At 34.7% G+C, this 18,355-nt stretch overlaps 1 protein-coding gene across 2 annotated transcripts in view; it reads right to left on the bottom strand.

The window, feature by feature from the left end:
• The window catches only part of GPHN (gephyrin), a 351,760-nt gene that overhangs the window by 46,540 nt on the left and 286,865 nt on the right, over window positions 1-18,355 (bottom strand). For both annotated transcript variants that reach the window (XM_087819798.1, XM_016223798.2), the window contains 4 exons: window positions 15,328-15,420; window positions 5,666-5,721; window positions 1,958-2,077; window positions 55-113 (listed from right to left, as the gene is read on the bottom strand). In XM_087819798.1, the coding sequence (XP_087675924.1) occupies window positions 55-113; window positions 1,958-2,077; window positions 5,666-5,721; window positions 15,328-15,420 (328 nt within the window). The remainder of the gene's footprint in view (window positions 1-54; window positions 114-1,957; window positions 2,078-5,665; window positions 5,722-15,327; window positions 15,421-18,355) is intronic.

The raw sequence follows: 18,355 nt of genomic DNA on the forward strand, positions 1-18,355 counted from the left end.
CATGATCATGCAGAAAGAGAAGTTGGCTACATATTTTATATGTTATCAACTTACCTGATATCTTGGCCTGGCCGAGCTTGCACCAGAATTCGTACTTCAAGTTCTTCAGTGCCCTATAATAAGGAAGTCATGCCACTTCAAACAGAAAAATCTAACAGAATTTCTGATCAGTGTAATTTAGCTACTCAATGCCTTTGTCATCAGATAGGCCCAGAATATATATACAAATACAGAGAAATAAAAAATCATTTGCTAAACTCTTTGAAATAAATTTCTACCACAGATTCCTGCAAAATTAGGTTTGATGCCAAGGAATAAATAAAATATTTTCACACTTTTAAAAAAGAAACCAATTAGCCCGGCCGGGCGTGACTCAGCGGTTGAGCATCGACCTAGGATCCAGGCGATGGGGGTTCGATTCCCGGTCAGGGCCCATGCCCGGGTTGCGGGCTCAATCTCCAGGAGGCAGCCGATCGATGACTCTCTCATCACTGATGTTTCTATCTCTCTCTCCCTCTCCTTTCCTCTCTCTGAAATCAATAAAGATATATATATATATATATATATATATATAAACAAAACAAAACAAATTGTCTTAAAAAAACACCAATTAAAAAACATTGAGTCTTGCTTTGTAAGTAGCGTTCTCAAGGAAAAATAATTTTATATATATTATTTATATGTAATGTGCATATGGAAAATAATACAATAAATAATAATATAAAAATAAACTCCATGTTTCGTGTACTCAAAACTATAAACCTACTTTTGCCCCATCCTGTACATATATTTGGCTACTTTAATAGATACAGTGAATGTGTAAGGAGATAACCTATCTCTTCTGTTTCCATGAATCATGGGTTCATTACTATACCAAGGTTCCCAAATATCTGCAAGAATTTCAGTGAAGGACTTATAGTTTGTCTGGTAGTAAATTTCTGTAAACGAACAGTGATCATCAATTTTACATTTACGGGTTTGTGAATAATATTGTGAAACTGGAACTGTGTCATGTCATCTGGCAGAGTCTGTGGAGGCATGTATTCTGCATTTCAATGCTCTGCTGGCTTCCCTGATGCCAATAAATCTGCTGGACAATTTTAACAGCAAGCAATGTGATCTGCATGCCAAGAGTTGAATTTTATAAGCCTTACATGTGGGAAGATGATTTAAAAAATTCCCAGGTCAGGAAAAGTGACTGTCTCTCAGCATGGACAAATTTTACTGTATGCCAGACCAGGAGAATATAACTATTTTTAACTCTGGCTTTTAAAAATAAGCTATCTTAAACTTTTACACAAAACAAGTAAGACAGCCAGTCATTAAGACTTTGGTTGAAACAATTTTTTTTATTGGTGGCTGATCCTCTGATTTCAATACCTGCCACTAGTTTCTAAGCAGGCCTTAGACCAAAAAAGATTACAGGGTCCTTTATTTCAGGCAATAGAGGGGGTACTGGCATCAATTTAACATTTCCAGGCTGTCATTTGGTATCACAGATTTTCCTGAAAACTAAATACTAGATTTGAGTGTGATTTTGGTTCAAATATTTGGCTTAGTGTTACATTCAAGAACTTGCCCAAGTGTTCTTTGTTACATTCTTCTCTAGTAAATTCTCCTTCACATTTTATAAGAAGCTGGTGTGGATGAACAAATTTCCCAGTTAGAAGGTATGCCAACAATTAATACCTCTGCTCTTCTATCTTGAGGCAGTTTCTTTCCTTGTTTGCATGTGAAATTTCTAGGATCAAATGTGGTTCAAATTCTGCTATAATCACAGTAATAATCAGAAAAAAGTCTCTTATAACAAAAGATTTTCAAGCCTAAGGCAATTCATTATTTAGTGAAGACCCATTCACTACATTGTAAGATCCTAACATAACCAAAAAAACACCGCAGAAAATAAACTAAAAATACTGCCGCAGGAGTGTAACGATGAGACCTGGTGATGACGTACATCGTCAGACTCCCTGATAAGTTCGGTATCTTCTACTTGTACTACTGCATCAGCACCGCAGGGGATTGGAGCACCTGTTGTAACCCGCATGACTTGTCCAGGCATTACTGTCTGGGTTGGCTGGAAATACAAACATGTAAGAAAGAGTTGATTTACTTTACTGCTGCAAAGGAAAAGTAACATTTTCCTGTGGGAGATGTAACATTTTTAGAAACAAACCATAAAAGGAAAATCGTACAGTCTTATTCATTTTGGGCCAATGTAATGAAAGCTCCTCACAAACAGGTATACTCGCACCAAGAGGCTTTAACTTGATTTATGGTAATGACCATTAGGTGCCTTTTTTGGTGCTCTGTTTTCCTTTTCAAGAACTGCCACTTACATTTGCCACTACTGAGTCTTGCTCAAATAATGTGAATTTTCTTAATATATGTTAAGTGACTTGAGAGTCCTTAAGAAAAAAAAAGCCATGCATCATGATTTTATGAATGACAGTTATGAAAAACCAGCATGTTAGTCATTTACTGAAGTTCTGATATTTGAGAAATGTAGTAACCTAAAACTAAACTTTTAGGTTAAACATAGGAAAGTCAGAAAAATCAATTATTGCTCTTGAAAATCTTTCTAAAATCTTTCTAGCAAATGTAATTAAATAATTTTAAAATGATTGTAGTGTCTGTAATGATTTGGGTTAAACATTATATCTGAGATTTTCACTGTCTGAACTCTCAATGGGAACAGTATAGGAGACTGATCAGAGGACCTGGCAAACATCTAGCCCAGGGAAAAACATATTTCTGTAAGATCCATCTGATGGTTTTGATCTGGCCTCAGAAGAGTCACTTGTCATTGGCCATGATTTAGGTCAGAATTGGGGGAAAGATGCTTCAAATTTGCCCTAACATAAAATTCTGAGATAATATTAATTCCCCAATAAAAAACCTTTCCAAAGATATCTGCTTCATAAGCATTTATTTAAACCCTTAGGTTATAATGTGAATATATTTAACACAACTGTACTGAACACTTAAAAATGATTAAAGTGGTACATTTTAAGCTATGTACTTTTTAACAGATTAAAACAATTTTAGGCAATGGCTAAGGAAATATACCTCTCCACTGGATATACAATTGAAGTAAAACTTGAAATTTATTTATTAGAACAGTCTTAAAAAGCTTCTTTCATTATTACTGCTACAAACAATACCACTAATAGATAATATTATTGAACCCTCAATCTATGTTAAGTACAGTGTTAAGTGCATCATTACATTCTATTTATATAATAATCTAAGCCTAACAAAAGACAGGAATTTGTTTTATTTTCTGTTTGCCTTTCCAGATGGCATCATCATACTAACCTGTGCTGTGGCCCAGAAGGCTGAACTCTATGGACTATTTCAACCAGGTTCCCATCACTGGCTTCTGGTTAGGTAAAGCCAATGCGAGGGGCCAAAAAGAAATTAGAAGGTAGAAGAGAGAGAAAAGTCGGGTTTGTATTCCCCTTGCTCTTTCCCTGCTGGGCTGCAGTTTGGTGAAGGCTATGTCATCTCTACTACTGACAGGTGACCCTGTCCCATAGCTATGAATCCCCACAGGTCCAGGTACCACTCTTTCCCTTTGCTCCTTCAGACCTAGAGGTGGTAATGGAGTTTCACTGTTAGCCTCTTGGTGTTTCATATTTCTTCATTAGTTTCCCTTAACCCTATATATATCTTAGATATAGTCCCTGCATTAATCTCCTTAATCTCCCCTTTCCAGACATATTTATTGCTCTACTATCCCAAAGCCTAGAAAGTGTCTGGCACAAAGTTGGTAGTCAATAAATATTTCCAGAATGAACACATGAACATGAATAATCTCATTACCACAACAACTACATGAAGTTTGCAATCCTTTGTGACTTATAGCTCCAGTGTTCTTCCTGCTTTTCTCCCACAGTCACTGGAGAAACAGATTCTTGGGACTGAACTATGTATCCCCTTATTCTGTTATTTGAATAAAAGACATTCCAGGCTTATTCAGCATTGTTGTATTTTAATGTAATCTTCTACTAAGGTAATGCATGGGATTTAAAATGAAAAGTTTAGGGCCCATTACATTAAAATTTCTTCTTTAATTTTCAACCCCAGATACTACTACTACTTATTGTCTGGGACATATCTTAATACACTGTATATGCCCATTTTTGCAGTACAGTGATTTTTAACGAAAAGCATTAAAGATTTGATATATGTATTTTTTAGTAGAGATGCTAATGCCAACACAATCTTCTGAGACTGTGGAACAGGCATTTAATATAAGCCTAAATAGGTCCTTCATTGCTGAAAGTGCTTTTTTTTGGCTAAGGCAAAAGTAAATCCTAAAGTGAGTTTCAGAGTAGCTGTTTCTTAAGCTGAAGTGTGTTAGCCTGGAGCCCTGCCTTAACTTAGTTGAGTTCAATGCACCATATTCTGTAAATATACTTTAAGGTTTATTGTGGTTGTACCTGTAATTTTCTCTACTTCTTGGCTTAAACCAACACTTAAGAAATATTTGTGTGTGATTATTAAATAAAAAAATTTGGCTCCTCTCCAGGACTAGTCATTCTAAGTGGTAGATGAAAGATTACTACCAGCTTACTTATATTAAATCCAATGTAAAAGATATTATTGGATATATAAAAACATTTATATATCCACTTAGAGTAGACATATAAACTACAATTAAATTGAATCAACTGAAAAACTCTAGCAATATGTGAAGTATTTCCTTTAGATTGTTAAGACTAGTAACTAGTTCTTTTCATTTTTATTAATATACTTTATATGTGTTATATAAAGTAAACAGTTTAAATCTTGATTTTTTCCTTAATGAAGGTACTGATTGGATTTTTTGAGCTTTGTCCAATGATAGCACCGTATAATTAAATAATATTTCATTTGAAAATGCCCAGTGATAATCAATAGGATCAAACTATAAGATATTTAAGGTCAATTATTTTGTTACAAGACAGCATTTTGTAAATCACTGTTTCAGTGTATGCAATAGCACCCCAATGCACAAGTGTATGTACTTTCAGTAAGTGAGCAATTTGGTTCATCTGTATGATAAATAAGTTATAGATAAAGGACATCACAGGTAATTTGAAAAAAACAAAACAATAAAAAACCCACCCATTTTCTTGTATAGTTTTGATCTTTTATCCCATCAAACTTATAAGAACTTACAAGAAGCTGGCAACTTTTCAGTTTCACTTTTCCTGTGCTCCTAGTTCTCTAGTACAGCAGTGGTCTTAACTGGCATATAAAGCTTAAGAAGTCCACAAAGCCCTTAACAATCTGCTACCTACCCCTATGTATACTAGGCTGTGACTACCACAAACTATTTGCAGTTCCCTAAGCATTTCATGCAATTTTAAAAACACTTCTGGAAGGTAGCTCTATTCAGAACATTGATGTTCATACAAGAAGAAAGAATGATCCAATCACAGGGCTGGAAAATGTTTGTGGTCATGTCTGTGACATACCAGCAACACCATGACATATATTAATAAATGCAGATTCTTTCAGCTAAGAAAGATTTAACTATTTCATATTAATTAAAAATTTTAATTATTTCATACTAATCCCTAAGATTTCCCTTACAATGATGGTAGAAACTTAGAAGTAGATCATGAAAATCCATGAAACTGAAATCTTTAGGGCCTGTTAGGCCTATGAATCTCACCTGTTCACCAGCTTGGGATTCCCCAATGATGAAACGATCTCCTGGGCCATCAGCAGCTGTGAGATGAACAGAACCAAAAACAAACATCAGAATGGACCTACAGCAGGGAATAAAAACCTAGTGTTGGAATTCTAAAATTTGACTCAAATGATCAGATAAGGCTTCAGGAAAGGGATACGTTTCTGATCTCCTAGAGGAGCCAGACAATGGCTTTGTTACTCCTGGTTTGATCTTTGGTATCCAAAACTCACAAGTACCAATAGAAGTGTTCCTAATTTGTGTCCTTTCATGGTGTCACTTGAGGTGGTCTTCCTGTTGCTCGATAATTTCCACATATGTACTCTTTAAACAGGAAGTTCTTTTTGCCTGTCTTCCTAAATAAATACCACCTTATTCATGGGTACATATGTGTGATGTGTGTGTGCATGCTCATGGATATTATATATTTCTCCACTTTCTATAAAATTTTTAACTATTTCATACTATTTTTTATTTACCACTCGGTTTGATCTTCATAATAACCCAGTGAAGTAGGAAGAACATACGTTCTTTTCTTCTCTTGACATTTGAAGGAAATGAGTTGCAGAATAAAGGAACTCAGGTAGAAAAGGTTAAGTACATTGAACAAGCTCTAACTAGTGGTAGAGCTAGGACTAAAATCCAGTCTCTTAATTCCCAGAACAGTGTATGTGTATATATATATTTTTAAAATATATTTTATAATGTGTCAAAATGCTATTCCTGAATCAGAATGCATAGGCAGTGCTGCATCACATTTTTCCATTGACTATTTTAAAATTGAAATAAACCCTTTCAAAATTGAGATGGAAAAAACTTCTTATCCATTTTTTTTACATACAGTATATTAATGACTGATAAAAAATATTCCTAGAGATAAATGTATTCAAAAGGGTTTTCTTCACATGTGATATGGATTTCAGACCAATACTACTGGTAAGGCAATGTCTATCTAATGAGTTTTATGATTAGGACCATAAGTTCTGTATTATGTGTATACAGCAAGGGTTTGGGACACATATATAGAAAAGATGATGCTTTCTATAGGACTATTTTAATAATATTTGCAATCATGCTGATAAATAATAAATTTCCTTATTTTTAAAAAGGACATATGAAATTTGTTATTTTTCTATGTGACTAAAATGTTGTTTTTTACTAAAGGCTTATAAATAATACTTTTTATAATGACCCACTCTTTTTGCACAGGCTTTGGTTGACCTATTGTGGAGAGAGACAAGAATTAACATTGGGTATCTTCTATGTACAAAGATGTATCTCATGCTTTATAGACATTATCTCAGTTAATAAATCTTGGCTTTCTTGTGTTTTTTGAGTCATTGTGTTGTCAGTGCTTACTTGTAAGAAAGAGAACAGTTTTCTTGTAGTACTATTCTTCTTATGCTGTTTTCATAGGTTCTTCTTTTTTTTAGAACTTTTTTTGAAGTGAACAATTTTAAACAAATGTTTAAACAATTATCAACATTATACCAATCTTGTTTCATCTATTCCCCCACTTATTTTTGCAGTATTTTTTTTTTTTGGTAAAATATATCTTTATTGATTTCAGAGAGAGGAAGGGAGAGAGAGAGACAGAAACATCAATGATGAGAGAGTCATTGATGGAGACTACAACCCAGGCATGTGCCCTGACTGGGAATCGAACCCCGATCACCTGGATCCTAGGTCGACGCTCAACCGCTGAGCCACGCCCAGCCGGGCTTTTGCAGTATTTTAAAGCAAATAATGATTTTCTTACTGCAGAAAATTTAAAAAGTCAATTATCTTTAAGAGTTCTGCACTAACTGCATCTGAAATGTGAATAAATTTATTTTTTATTGTTCTAGTAAAGATATTACCAGCTTGCCATCTCACAGTAAAAACCTAGACATTTTCTCCTTTTACTTCTTTGCACAAGGGCAAAACAAAACTGAATCTGAATCCTGGTTCTTAGAGTAAAACAAAGCTGAATCTGAATCCTGGTTCTACCAGTATTAGCCTCAGGACTTTCAGCAAATAACTAAACTTTTCTTGAGCCTTCAGTTTTCTTGTTGATAAAAATGGGGATAATCAGTCTTTAAAAATATTAATACCTTTTAAAGCTTTTCATTCCTTTCATTCATTCACTAAATTTCTAATGAGTGCCTTCTATGCCCCAAGTGTCACAAAGGTGCTGAGCAAAGAGTAAACCAGACATTGTTTCTATTCTAATGCAGTGCCAGTCTGTTGCAATGTTTTTTAAACTCGGGATCACAAATGGAGGTGTGCTCTAATATTAACTTGAAAACAATTTTTTTAAATGAAAAAGAATAGAAAGTATATTCATCACACATGGTAAGGATAAATACTGTTTCATGAAACTTATTTTTATTTATATATGTGTGCATATGTCTATTTATATGTATTATATATGTTTAATGAGTTTATATCATTGGCTTGTAATATATACTGTATTTAATGTGTGCCTTCCTATGAGTGTGGTTAAAATAAAACTCTTTAAGCCACTGATGTAATAGGGGAGATAGATATTAATCAAACAATCATATTAATGAATATATAAACCCAAATGAAGACCATTTTAAAGGAACATGGTTTTATGAGAGCACACAATGAAAGTACCGAACTACACTGGAGGGTAAAGGAAAGCCACCCTGATAAAACCATTTTTGATTTGAATATGAAGGATGAAGAAGGCTGAGTAGGCAAAAGGTTGGAGTGTGTGTGTGAGAGAGAGATGGCAAGAGAGGGAGGCAGAGGAGGGAGAGAGAATGCTCTGAGAGATGGAGATAGATATGAAGTGGAAATGCTCCATCTAAAGATCTTCACCTAAAGAGAGCAGTATGTGTAAAGGCCTCTGGTTCATGTCCTCCTTATATCTTATACTCCAGCCACTCTCAACTTCTAGTACTGTAGCTCCTCAAGATGACTCATATTTTAGCTCCATAACATACGCTACTTCCATTACTTGGAGTGTCCTTCCCTTATCTCTGTCTTTGACGAAAGAATTCTTAGCTTTCAAGACTCAATTCAAATGTCATTGTCTTCATGAAGTCATATCTGACTCCCCTTCCTTAAGAGTCACCTACTTCCTCTCTTGTTTCTCTAGTATATTCTTGAAGAAATTCTAATTATGGCTTCCTAATGTATTTGCAATTATTTGCTTATTTGTCTCAGGGGGATCCCTAGAACTTGCTGCATAATAGGTATTCTATAAATGTTCAACATGTGAAGTATTAAAAATGTTCAGTAAATAAATGAGTGTGGCTCCAAAGATTCATTTTAGGAAGATGCATGCATGAATGAATGCTCTAAATAAATGTCACTGGAGATAATCTGGAGCAAGTCTGGTATAGAGTGTCAGGGAGGCCAACATCTGAAAGAGCCCATAAGTGATTCTAAGCAGCAAGATCCTTTGTAATTAAGGACAGTGCACTGACTGGGGAGAAAACCTGCTCTCTTAAACTATGTTCTCCACCTTGCCCGGGGAAACAGGCCTCTATACTTCTGGCCAAGGAAGGCTCAGTCAACAAACATTATAGAAGGTTCTTGGAACCTTTCAAAAACTATATTTCCCTTATAATAGTGCTTCTCAGACCTTAATGTGCATATAAATTATCTGCAGATCTTGTTAAAAATACAGATTCTGATTCAGTGGGTCTGGAATAGGCCCTGAGGTTCTATATTTCTAACAAGCTGCTGCTGCTGCTGGTTGAGGGACTACTCTTTTGAGGAGCAGAGAAGATTGAACTGAATATAGACACATTCAGAATAAAACTCAAGGAATAAAATAATCAGTGAACAACAACAGAAGTCCTGATTTTATATTAACACCGAAATTTACTATTTCTTTTTTTTTAACTTTTAAACAATATTTTATTAAAAAATAATAATTGTTGATAGAATACATGTTTCTTGTAGAAAATTTGGAAAATACAAATGAACCAAATAATTTTGTATTTTATTTATTATTTAAAGTTCTTTCATTAATTTATTTAAAGTTCTTTGATTAACCTCTCCCCCCCCCCCCCCCCCCCCGAGATCCCTCAGTCTGTTCCATTATTCTATGTCTCTGGATCCATTTTGTTCATCAGTTTATTACATTCCACATATAAGTGAGATCATGTGGTACTTGTCCTTCTCTGACTGGCTTATTTCACTTAGTATAATACTTTCTAGTTCCTTCCATGCTGTGCCAAAGGATAAAATATACTTCTTTTTAATAGCTGCATAGTATTCCAAATTATAAGAAATTTACTATTTCTTATAAAGATAGAAAAGAATAACCAATCTATCTAACTTGTTGATATTTACTGAAAAATATCTATTAAAGAGACAAATAAAAGTTGCCATTTTCAAGTTGAATTCTACAAGCTTGGGTGTGAGGGAGCTGAAGTGGAGGAATGGTGGCATATGAACCTAAAGCTTAAAAAAAATTAAGTAAACCACAGTACGCCATTAGAAAAGATAGATGGATTCCAAGGATTTCTGTAAAGGCTTAGGATCTTTCTCCACAATTCTGACATTTCTGATAATAAGCTTTCTTTTCTGTTTTGTAATTGTAGAATTTAATTTGCAGGAAACGATAAAAGTAATATAAACCAAACCCTAACAGCAAATACACTGTATCATTATGCTTGATGCTAGATCCTGAAGCTTTTTGTTAATGTTCAGAAAACAGTTTTTAGTCTTGTTTACCTATTTATGTAAAGATTTCTGATTATATCATTTGATATAAAACTGATACCATTAGATAACTATTCATTGTGGCAATGTATACAAAATAATCTTCCCCAAGCCATTTGCCATATGATTATCACTCATTTTCATTTTCTGGCAATATGTGAGCTCTCTTTAAACTTCTTGAAACACTTTATATCTATTTATTTATTTACAACAGTAAAGAGTCTAATGATTTCCAGGTTAGGAGTGAATAAAGTAAGACTACAGAGAGCAGCATAACTTTCAGGGATCCTAGGAAATATTTTCAACAGAGAAAAGGGCAGAGAGATTAAGAATTTGTTTAGTTTGATGGAACCAAACTGTCTAAGACCAGGATGATAGGCAATATGGTAATAATATTTATGTGTACACTAAAATTAAGATTATAGAAAGAGTTGGGGTGGGGGAAAGGGAAGGTAACAAAACTAGCACAACAGGATTAATACTTGCTGCAATTATATTGAGGGATTAAATCAGGTGAGTTGTTTGGAATTTTAAATATGTTGCCTTTTCTTATGGAAAGCAGGGAGCTAGGAGTAGGACAGATGAGTGAAAAGGCATTTTATATCATTTACCATTATCTTCCAAGATAAAAATGCCCATTTATTCTTAGTATTGGGAAAATAGATATTTCCGTAAATACATTATTAATTAAAATTAATTACTCCAAATTACCTCTCTGCTCACATGAGTAATATTTCCACATCATAAAGCCCTCTTCATCTGAAGTGTCCTATAGTGGAAGGCAATGGGCTGTCAAATGAGCTGGAGAACCAGCTGTGGCCAAAGAAGTTTTGAATGGGCAAACTAAAAATCCTGGAACATGACTTCCATGAAAGACTAAGAATTAGCTCTAAATCAAAGAGGTTATACTGATAAATAAATGGGAAGAAAAGGTTATACTGAATTTTAGTATGCAGTTAAACCCACTGATAGGAAGTACAACAAAATGATAATAGTTGCTAGGCAGTGAGATAACGGGTAATTTTTAATGTTCTTTTTGATTTTCTGTAATTTCCTAAGCATGTATTTCAATCAGAAAGTAAAAAAGAAAAAAACTTTAAAATTTATTTTACCCAAGTGGCAAGGACTTCTTTTAATACATCCTACCCGAATTGTTTGCAACATTTGGTTCTCAAAATAATTACTGGCTTGGTTCAGAACTTTCCCTTTTTCTAAATGATCCCAAAACAAGTTCTGAAGGGATAAGCCTTTCAAATTAAACATTTTCAAGAAAGCTCAATCTGGAATTCTGAGATATCTTTTGTCTATATTAACATCTAAGAAGAAATTACATAAGAAGGCGGTTTAGTTTCATTTTTTTATATGTATGATACCTGTCCAATTTTCCCAGAACTATTTATTGACTAGACCATCTTTACCCCATTGTACGTTCTTGCCTCCTTTGCCAAATATTAATTGACCACATAGGCATGGGTTTATTTCTGGGCTATTTTGTTCCATTGATCTATATGTCTATTTTTTATGCCAGCACCATGCTGTTTTGATTACTATGGCCTTGTAGAATAGTTTGATATCAGGTAATGTGATACTTCCAACTTTGTTCTTTCTCAATATTGCTGAGGCTATTCAGGATTTTTGTGGTTCCATATACATTTTTGGATTGTTTGTTCTAGTTCTGTGAAATACACCACTGGTACTTTTTTTTGAGACAGGATGGATGGACCTAGAGAGTATTATGCTAAGTGAAATAAGTCAGTCAGAGAAAGGCAAATACCATATGATTTCCCTTATATGTGGAATCTAAAGAACAAAATAAGTGAACAAACAAAATTGAAACAGACTCACAGACACAAAGAGTGGACTGGTGGTTGTCTGAGGGGAAGGAGACTGGGAGAAAGAGGTAAAGGGATTAAGAAGTACAAATTGGTAGTTACAAAATAGTCACAGGGATGTAAAGGAAAGCATAGGAAATATAATCAATAACATTGCATTAACTGTGTATGGTGCCAGCTGGGTACTAAAAATATTGAGGGAAACACTATGTAAAGTATATGATTGTCTAACTACTAAGCTGTAAACTTGAAACCAATACAAAATAATATTGAAGTAAACTGTAATTAAAAAAAAAAGGAAACTGTGAGACAATGTGCACCCACCCCTATCTCTATAGGAGAGTGTGAGTGCATCAAGATGATTGACTTAATCAGTATGAAGGGAGAAATAACACTTTAAAAAGATGAAGAATCTGATTCTAATTGATAACATGCTTTCATTTCCTTTTATCTTTCAAGTTCACTCCCTAATTAGGTCACAGCTCTTCCTATTATTTAAGTAATCATCACTTGATTCCTTTCTTCTTCACATTCTATTCTATCTTATTTTTTAAAAAAGCTGTTCCTATTTATTTTCTTAGTCATTTTTTACTCTCTTGAATTTTTCAACCCACATACCTTAAAGCAAGTGATCCTCCAACTGGCTTGGAGTTTCATGCCATGTGTCTGAAGGGTACTGGCTAATGCTTAGTGGTCCAGAGCAAGTTAGCAACCTCTTTTCACCTAGCAGGTTAGCAACGTTCCCGGGTGCCACTGGTTATTACTGGAAGGCCTAAGTCAAAGGCAGAGGAGGACAAGGGAGAAGGACAGGGGTGGGGAAGGGACGCAGCAGAGGATGGGGCGCAGGGGGAGGGCACAGAGCAGAGTGGTAGGAACCGCACAGCAGCCTCAGGATCTTCCTTTACCCAGCAGCGACGGTGCCGTATTATTGGCACAGAAAAGACTGAGACCATGCCTTTTTGTTCACCGATTACTTCTGCTTCTTTAATTATGATGCTGATATATATACACACAGATAAACCAACCACTCCCAATTTGCGATTTAACCATATCCACAATGTTACCTGTTATGTGTTATGTCTCTGGTAAATGGTACATATATTAGAGAACTATCAATATTCCACAGGAAAGAAGTAATATGAATCAGCTGCGTGATATATAACCCGTTGAAACTTTTATACTGAGAAATGTCATTTTATATGTTTTTCTCTGTCTAAAATACCACCACTTCAAAACAAAAAAGTAAGATGCTGCATGGTAACTTTACATAAAAGTTTGATAGATTCTATAGCAGAAAGGCTCTTTTATGGCTCATGTGGTCCAAGTGCTCTTTCTGGCAACTAGAAAGGCTAAGAGCAATAGTTTCTTTTTATTAAGCTGCTAGTATCTTATACAAAAATCACAGAACAATGTTCTAGTTGAAAATAATTTTGCCTCAAATAATTTATTTTCTCCCTTTCTCCTACTTTATATTACAAAGACTGTAAAAAATAGACTTTCTTGTCCCTTTGCTATTTCATCTGTTGTAGCTGTTTGTTGTATTCTGATTTTATAGTAATACTGTATGGCTCCCAATTATAAGTTCAAAACAGAATTTCCATTTTAGATTGGGAACAGGAAACAAAAAGAGCCAATGAGGCTATCAAAAGACTAAAATAAGTTTATTTGTGGACAATATACATTATAAAATAAACACTGTAGAAGGAATAAATTGGGAAATAATTTGTTAGGGATTTATTATTTATGTTTTCAGAAATCTCTGATTTAGTGAGATCAAGCTGAATGAGCTGCATCCAAGATAGTGTTCCTGAGAAAGCATACATTAGTAGGAATTAATCTCCTTATCATTTTAATTATATAGAATATGAGATTAACAATTTAGATAACTGTTATACTTTTTTCAGAGACTGTGTAAGTAAATGTGTTTATCATAATAACAATAATGATAATAATAGTTACTATAATTAAAAAACAATTATCAAGTTTTTTTTTGGTGCTAGGAACTTCAGTAAGGCTTTTTATAGCCTCATTTAAACTTCACAACAACCTGTTGGGGTTAAGTACTGTTGTAATTATCACCATATTAGAAATGAGAAACTGAGGCTCAAAAAGTTTAGGTAATTTGCTGAAAGTTATATTGTTGGAACTGGTACTGGAACCCAGATCACTCTTACTTTGCTCAAAGCCCATACACTTAACCACTTATTATATTGCCTCCAACATAAAGATATTGTTAAGAAATTGGGATGGAACATGGAGATTAATTAATGTATTTAATTACAAAAAAGAGAAAATTATTTTAAAAGCTAGATTGAGTAAAAGGAAAGTAACAACAAAAAAACAGGTAAGAGACTCCATAAATAATCATATAGAAAGAAACTGGCCTTCTTAACACCTTTGATAAATTGGGAAATGTTTTTAGACATTTCTTCAATGGCACAAGCCTTGGGTTAATAATCAATAATCAATAATAGTTTCTAAGCAATTCAGTTGCATTTTCATTTTGGGTTCTTAGATAGGACTTTAGGCAGGCAAATGCTATTTCACATTGCTTTTAAGCTTTAGGCAATCTCAGGCAACTCTGAAGGCGTGAGCTGCTGGTACCATCTGAGGCTTCCGAGATTTGAAATATGGCATCTTCCAGGGAATTAGAGGTTTCCCTTATGCTTGCTTTTTATGAAGCCTTTATTGATGTTTGAGTTTAAAGCAGGAGAAAAGATCACCTCCTTTATCCCTATGTTAGTAACCTGCTCTTTTTTCTTATACCATAAGGTGCTTCCAACTAGAAAACGTGAAAAACTTCCCAGACCAAGCAAGATGTCTGCTATCTGGTATGTGTAAGGCTGAAAGAATAAATAATAATATAGTGTTTTTTTAATATCAAACTCTACATATATTTATAGATAAGAATTTTCAAGTAACTACAGTAATTTCACTGAAAAGTTTTAAACAAGATTGTGTCAGAAAATATATAGGTGTAGATAATTGCATTGTCTGTGAATGAAATTATTTTGACAACCAAGAGGGAAACAGATTTAATAGTTGTTGGGTGCCTGGGCTGAACCAAAAATCAGGGGAAAAAGATACAGTGTGAGTTATGATGATACTCAAGAAAGCCAAAATATTTACCTCGAACAGCATAGCCATCTTTTACTGATGCTGGGAAGGGGGGTAGGTTATCTTTTGCATATACATCTTGAGCAAGGACTCGACCCATTCCATCTGAAAGAAGAGAAAAGAAGCAAAATAAGGATGTTGAGAGTAACTGTTAAACAGGCAGTCACAGACAAGATGAGCACATGTGCTTGTCTGACAAGGCTGGTATATGGGCTCAGTCACACCTGATTTCTATCCCACAGAAGAGGAGACAGAAGGAAGCGATGCTCCCTAGTGTCAGAAATGAAAAATTAAGATTCAGTCCATTAATAGTAGTGCTTGCAGGGATTATTTGAATGTGAGTAGCTACAAAGTTATCAAAGATGTGTTCAAGTTAACATGTCACCAATCCTTTCACAACCCAAAGATGACTTTAAAAAGCCAATTCTTAAACATTTTCATATCTACTGACCCAGTAATTTCACTTCTAGAAATCTATCTTAAGAAAATGAATAAATCTTTTTTTCCCCACGTCCAAGCAATAGTACACATTTGAGAACTGAGAGGGGGTGACCTCGGAGAACAAGGTGCAGATGGGTTCTAGGTGGAAGGATTTTATTAAATTTGGGCAAGGGGGCAGGGAGGATAGGGTGGTCCTTGGCGTCTGATGCTGGCAGGGTGACTACCCACAAGGCTCATCCTTGTCCCTCCTCTCCAGATAGCTATTTCTTTCTTTTGTGGTCCTCTCCATTAAGGAAAATTAAGAATTAAGGTGGGGGAAGCGGGGGAACTACTGGTCAGTGAAGATCATGTCTGAAATATTCCAGCCAAGATGGAAAAGGGGAGGGTGGAGCTTGAGGCCTTTATTCCATATTCTAACTTTCCTGCCTCAATAGCAGCACTATTCACAACAGTCAAAGGTGGAAGCAACCCAAGTGTCCACTAATGGATGAATGGATAAACAAAATGTTGTCTATACATATAGGAATATTATTCAGTCTTAAAAAGGAAGGAAATTCTGACATACGCTATAACATGAATGAAACTGGAAGACATAATGCTAAGTGAAATAAGCTAGTCACAAAAGGACAAATATATGATTCCACTTACATGAGGTAATTAGAATATTAAAAACCAAAGAGTCAGAAAGTAGAATGGTGGTCGCCAGGGGTAGGAGAGAGGGGGGAATAGGAAGCTACTATCACTTAATGAGTATGGAGTTTCAATTTGGGGAGATAAAAAAGTTTTGGTGATGGGTAGTGGTGGTAGAACGATGTTAATGTACTTAATGCCACTTGAACTGGACAAATAAAAATAGTTAAGATGATAAATTTTATGTTATGTGTTTTTTACTACAACAAAAAAAGAATGAGGTACCGATGCATGCTACAACATGAATGAACCTTTATTTTGGCTTTATTAACCTAAAAAAACTAGTGACTATAAGAAAAGGACTAGGTAGAAAAAGCCAGTGACAAAAGATCACATGTGATTCTATTATATGAAATGTCCAGAACAGGAAAATCTGTAGAGACTGAAAGTAGGCCATTGGTTACTTAGCGTTAAATAGGGGGTGGGGGGGAGGAGGATGGTAGCTAAAGGGGAGGGGAGTGCTTTCTGAGGTGATGAAAATGTTCTAAAATTGACTATGGCGATGGTTGTACAAATCTGTGAATATACTAAAACACTGAATTGTATACTTTAAGTGGGTGAATTGTACAGTATATGAATTGTATCTCCATAAAGCTGTTATTTTTTTTAAGGGCAAGGATAAGAGATTAAAAAAAAGAATATTCCCCTCATTTCAAAATATAACAGTATTTAGACAAGTCAAGAAAAAATTACATTTGTAGCACAGATATACCATCCGGTCTTTATAGGCCTTCTTCAAATATCATGGAAAGAAAAAGAAAACATTTCACCTAGAAAGAAAGGAATGCTTTATAGTTAAGTTATTAATAAAATTTATTAATGTATCTATATAATTGGTGAGTTTTTTATTTTGGACTTATGCAAAATATTGGGTTGCTGTCTTTAAGATAAATTAGATCCTTACTGGATTAGTTCTGCTTTTAGAACTGGATTAGTTCTGCTTTTAGAGTTGGTATGAAGTTAACGTACCAGCAGAATTTCAATCCTTCAAAGAGAAAAACACACATTACCTCAAGTTTTGGTTTAAAAGCCTAAGGCAAGGGATAGGATTTGTAGAGAAATATGCAATTGATTGGAAAATGGTAAAAACTTCCACCTGCAGTGGATACAAGAGTACTGAAGTAATAAATGTCAGATATACAAGCACCTACTGTATATCCATATCTCTCAGTAGAGTTTAGGACTAAAGAATGGATAGCTCTTCCAAGTAGTCAATATTAGAATTCATTCAATGTCTGACCAGGTGATCTGCTTGGGAACTTAAGAGTATGTAGTAGTGCTGAAAATTACTTTATCACACGGGACAGTCTCTCTTGCATACCTATAGATACATAGATGTTAAAACATTCCTTTTCTTTGCCCATAGGTGGAGCCCAAGTATTAGCGTTGAATAAACTTTGGGCATGTGATTTGAAAAAGGGAGCCTCAGCCTTCTTAAAACTTGAACGGGAACCAGGCAGCAGTAACATCACAACTAGATGTTATGACTGTTTTAGGTTTCACATTTAGTAGAGAAACAACAGTGAGCAGCTGAAGCTGTAAGAGCCAAAAGTTTTATTAAAATATACAGTTTCAGGAAAACATGAGCAAAATTCCTTTTTCTCAGGTGCTCCATTCCAACGAGAGCCCTATTTATAAGCAGCAAAAGATTGTTTCCCTATTATATAATTAATATAACTAGTGTGCTTTCTCAGGAATAGTTGGTGGTGAGAGTTTGCAGCAGCTCTTCAAAGTCAGAAGTGGGCCTTTGTTAGGCTGTGTGCCAAGAAGCTATGGTGCTGCTTCCAGAATCTGAGGAGATGTCCACTGCATTCTGCTTTCACCCTCACACTGCATTTCTAAATTCTGTATAATAAAGAATGTCTTCAACTTGATGAAGATAAAGATGATAACAAATATGCATATTTTT

Source organism: Miniopterus natalensis, chromosome 1 (assembly GCF_054644295.1).
Source record: "Miniopterus natalensis isolate mMinNat1 chromosome 1, mMinNat1.hap1, whole genome shotgun sequence".
Lineage (NCBI taxonomy): Eukaryota > Metazoa > Chordata > Mammalia > Chiroptera > Miniopteridae > Miniopterus > Miniopterus natalensis.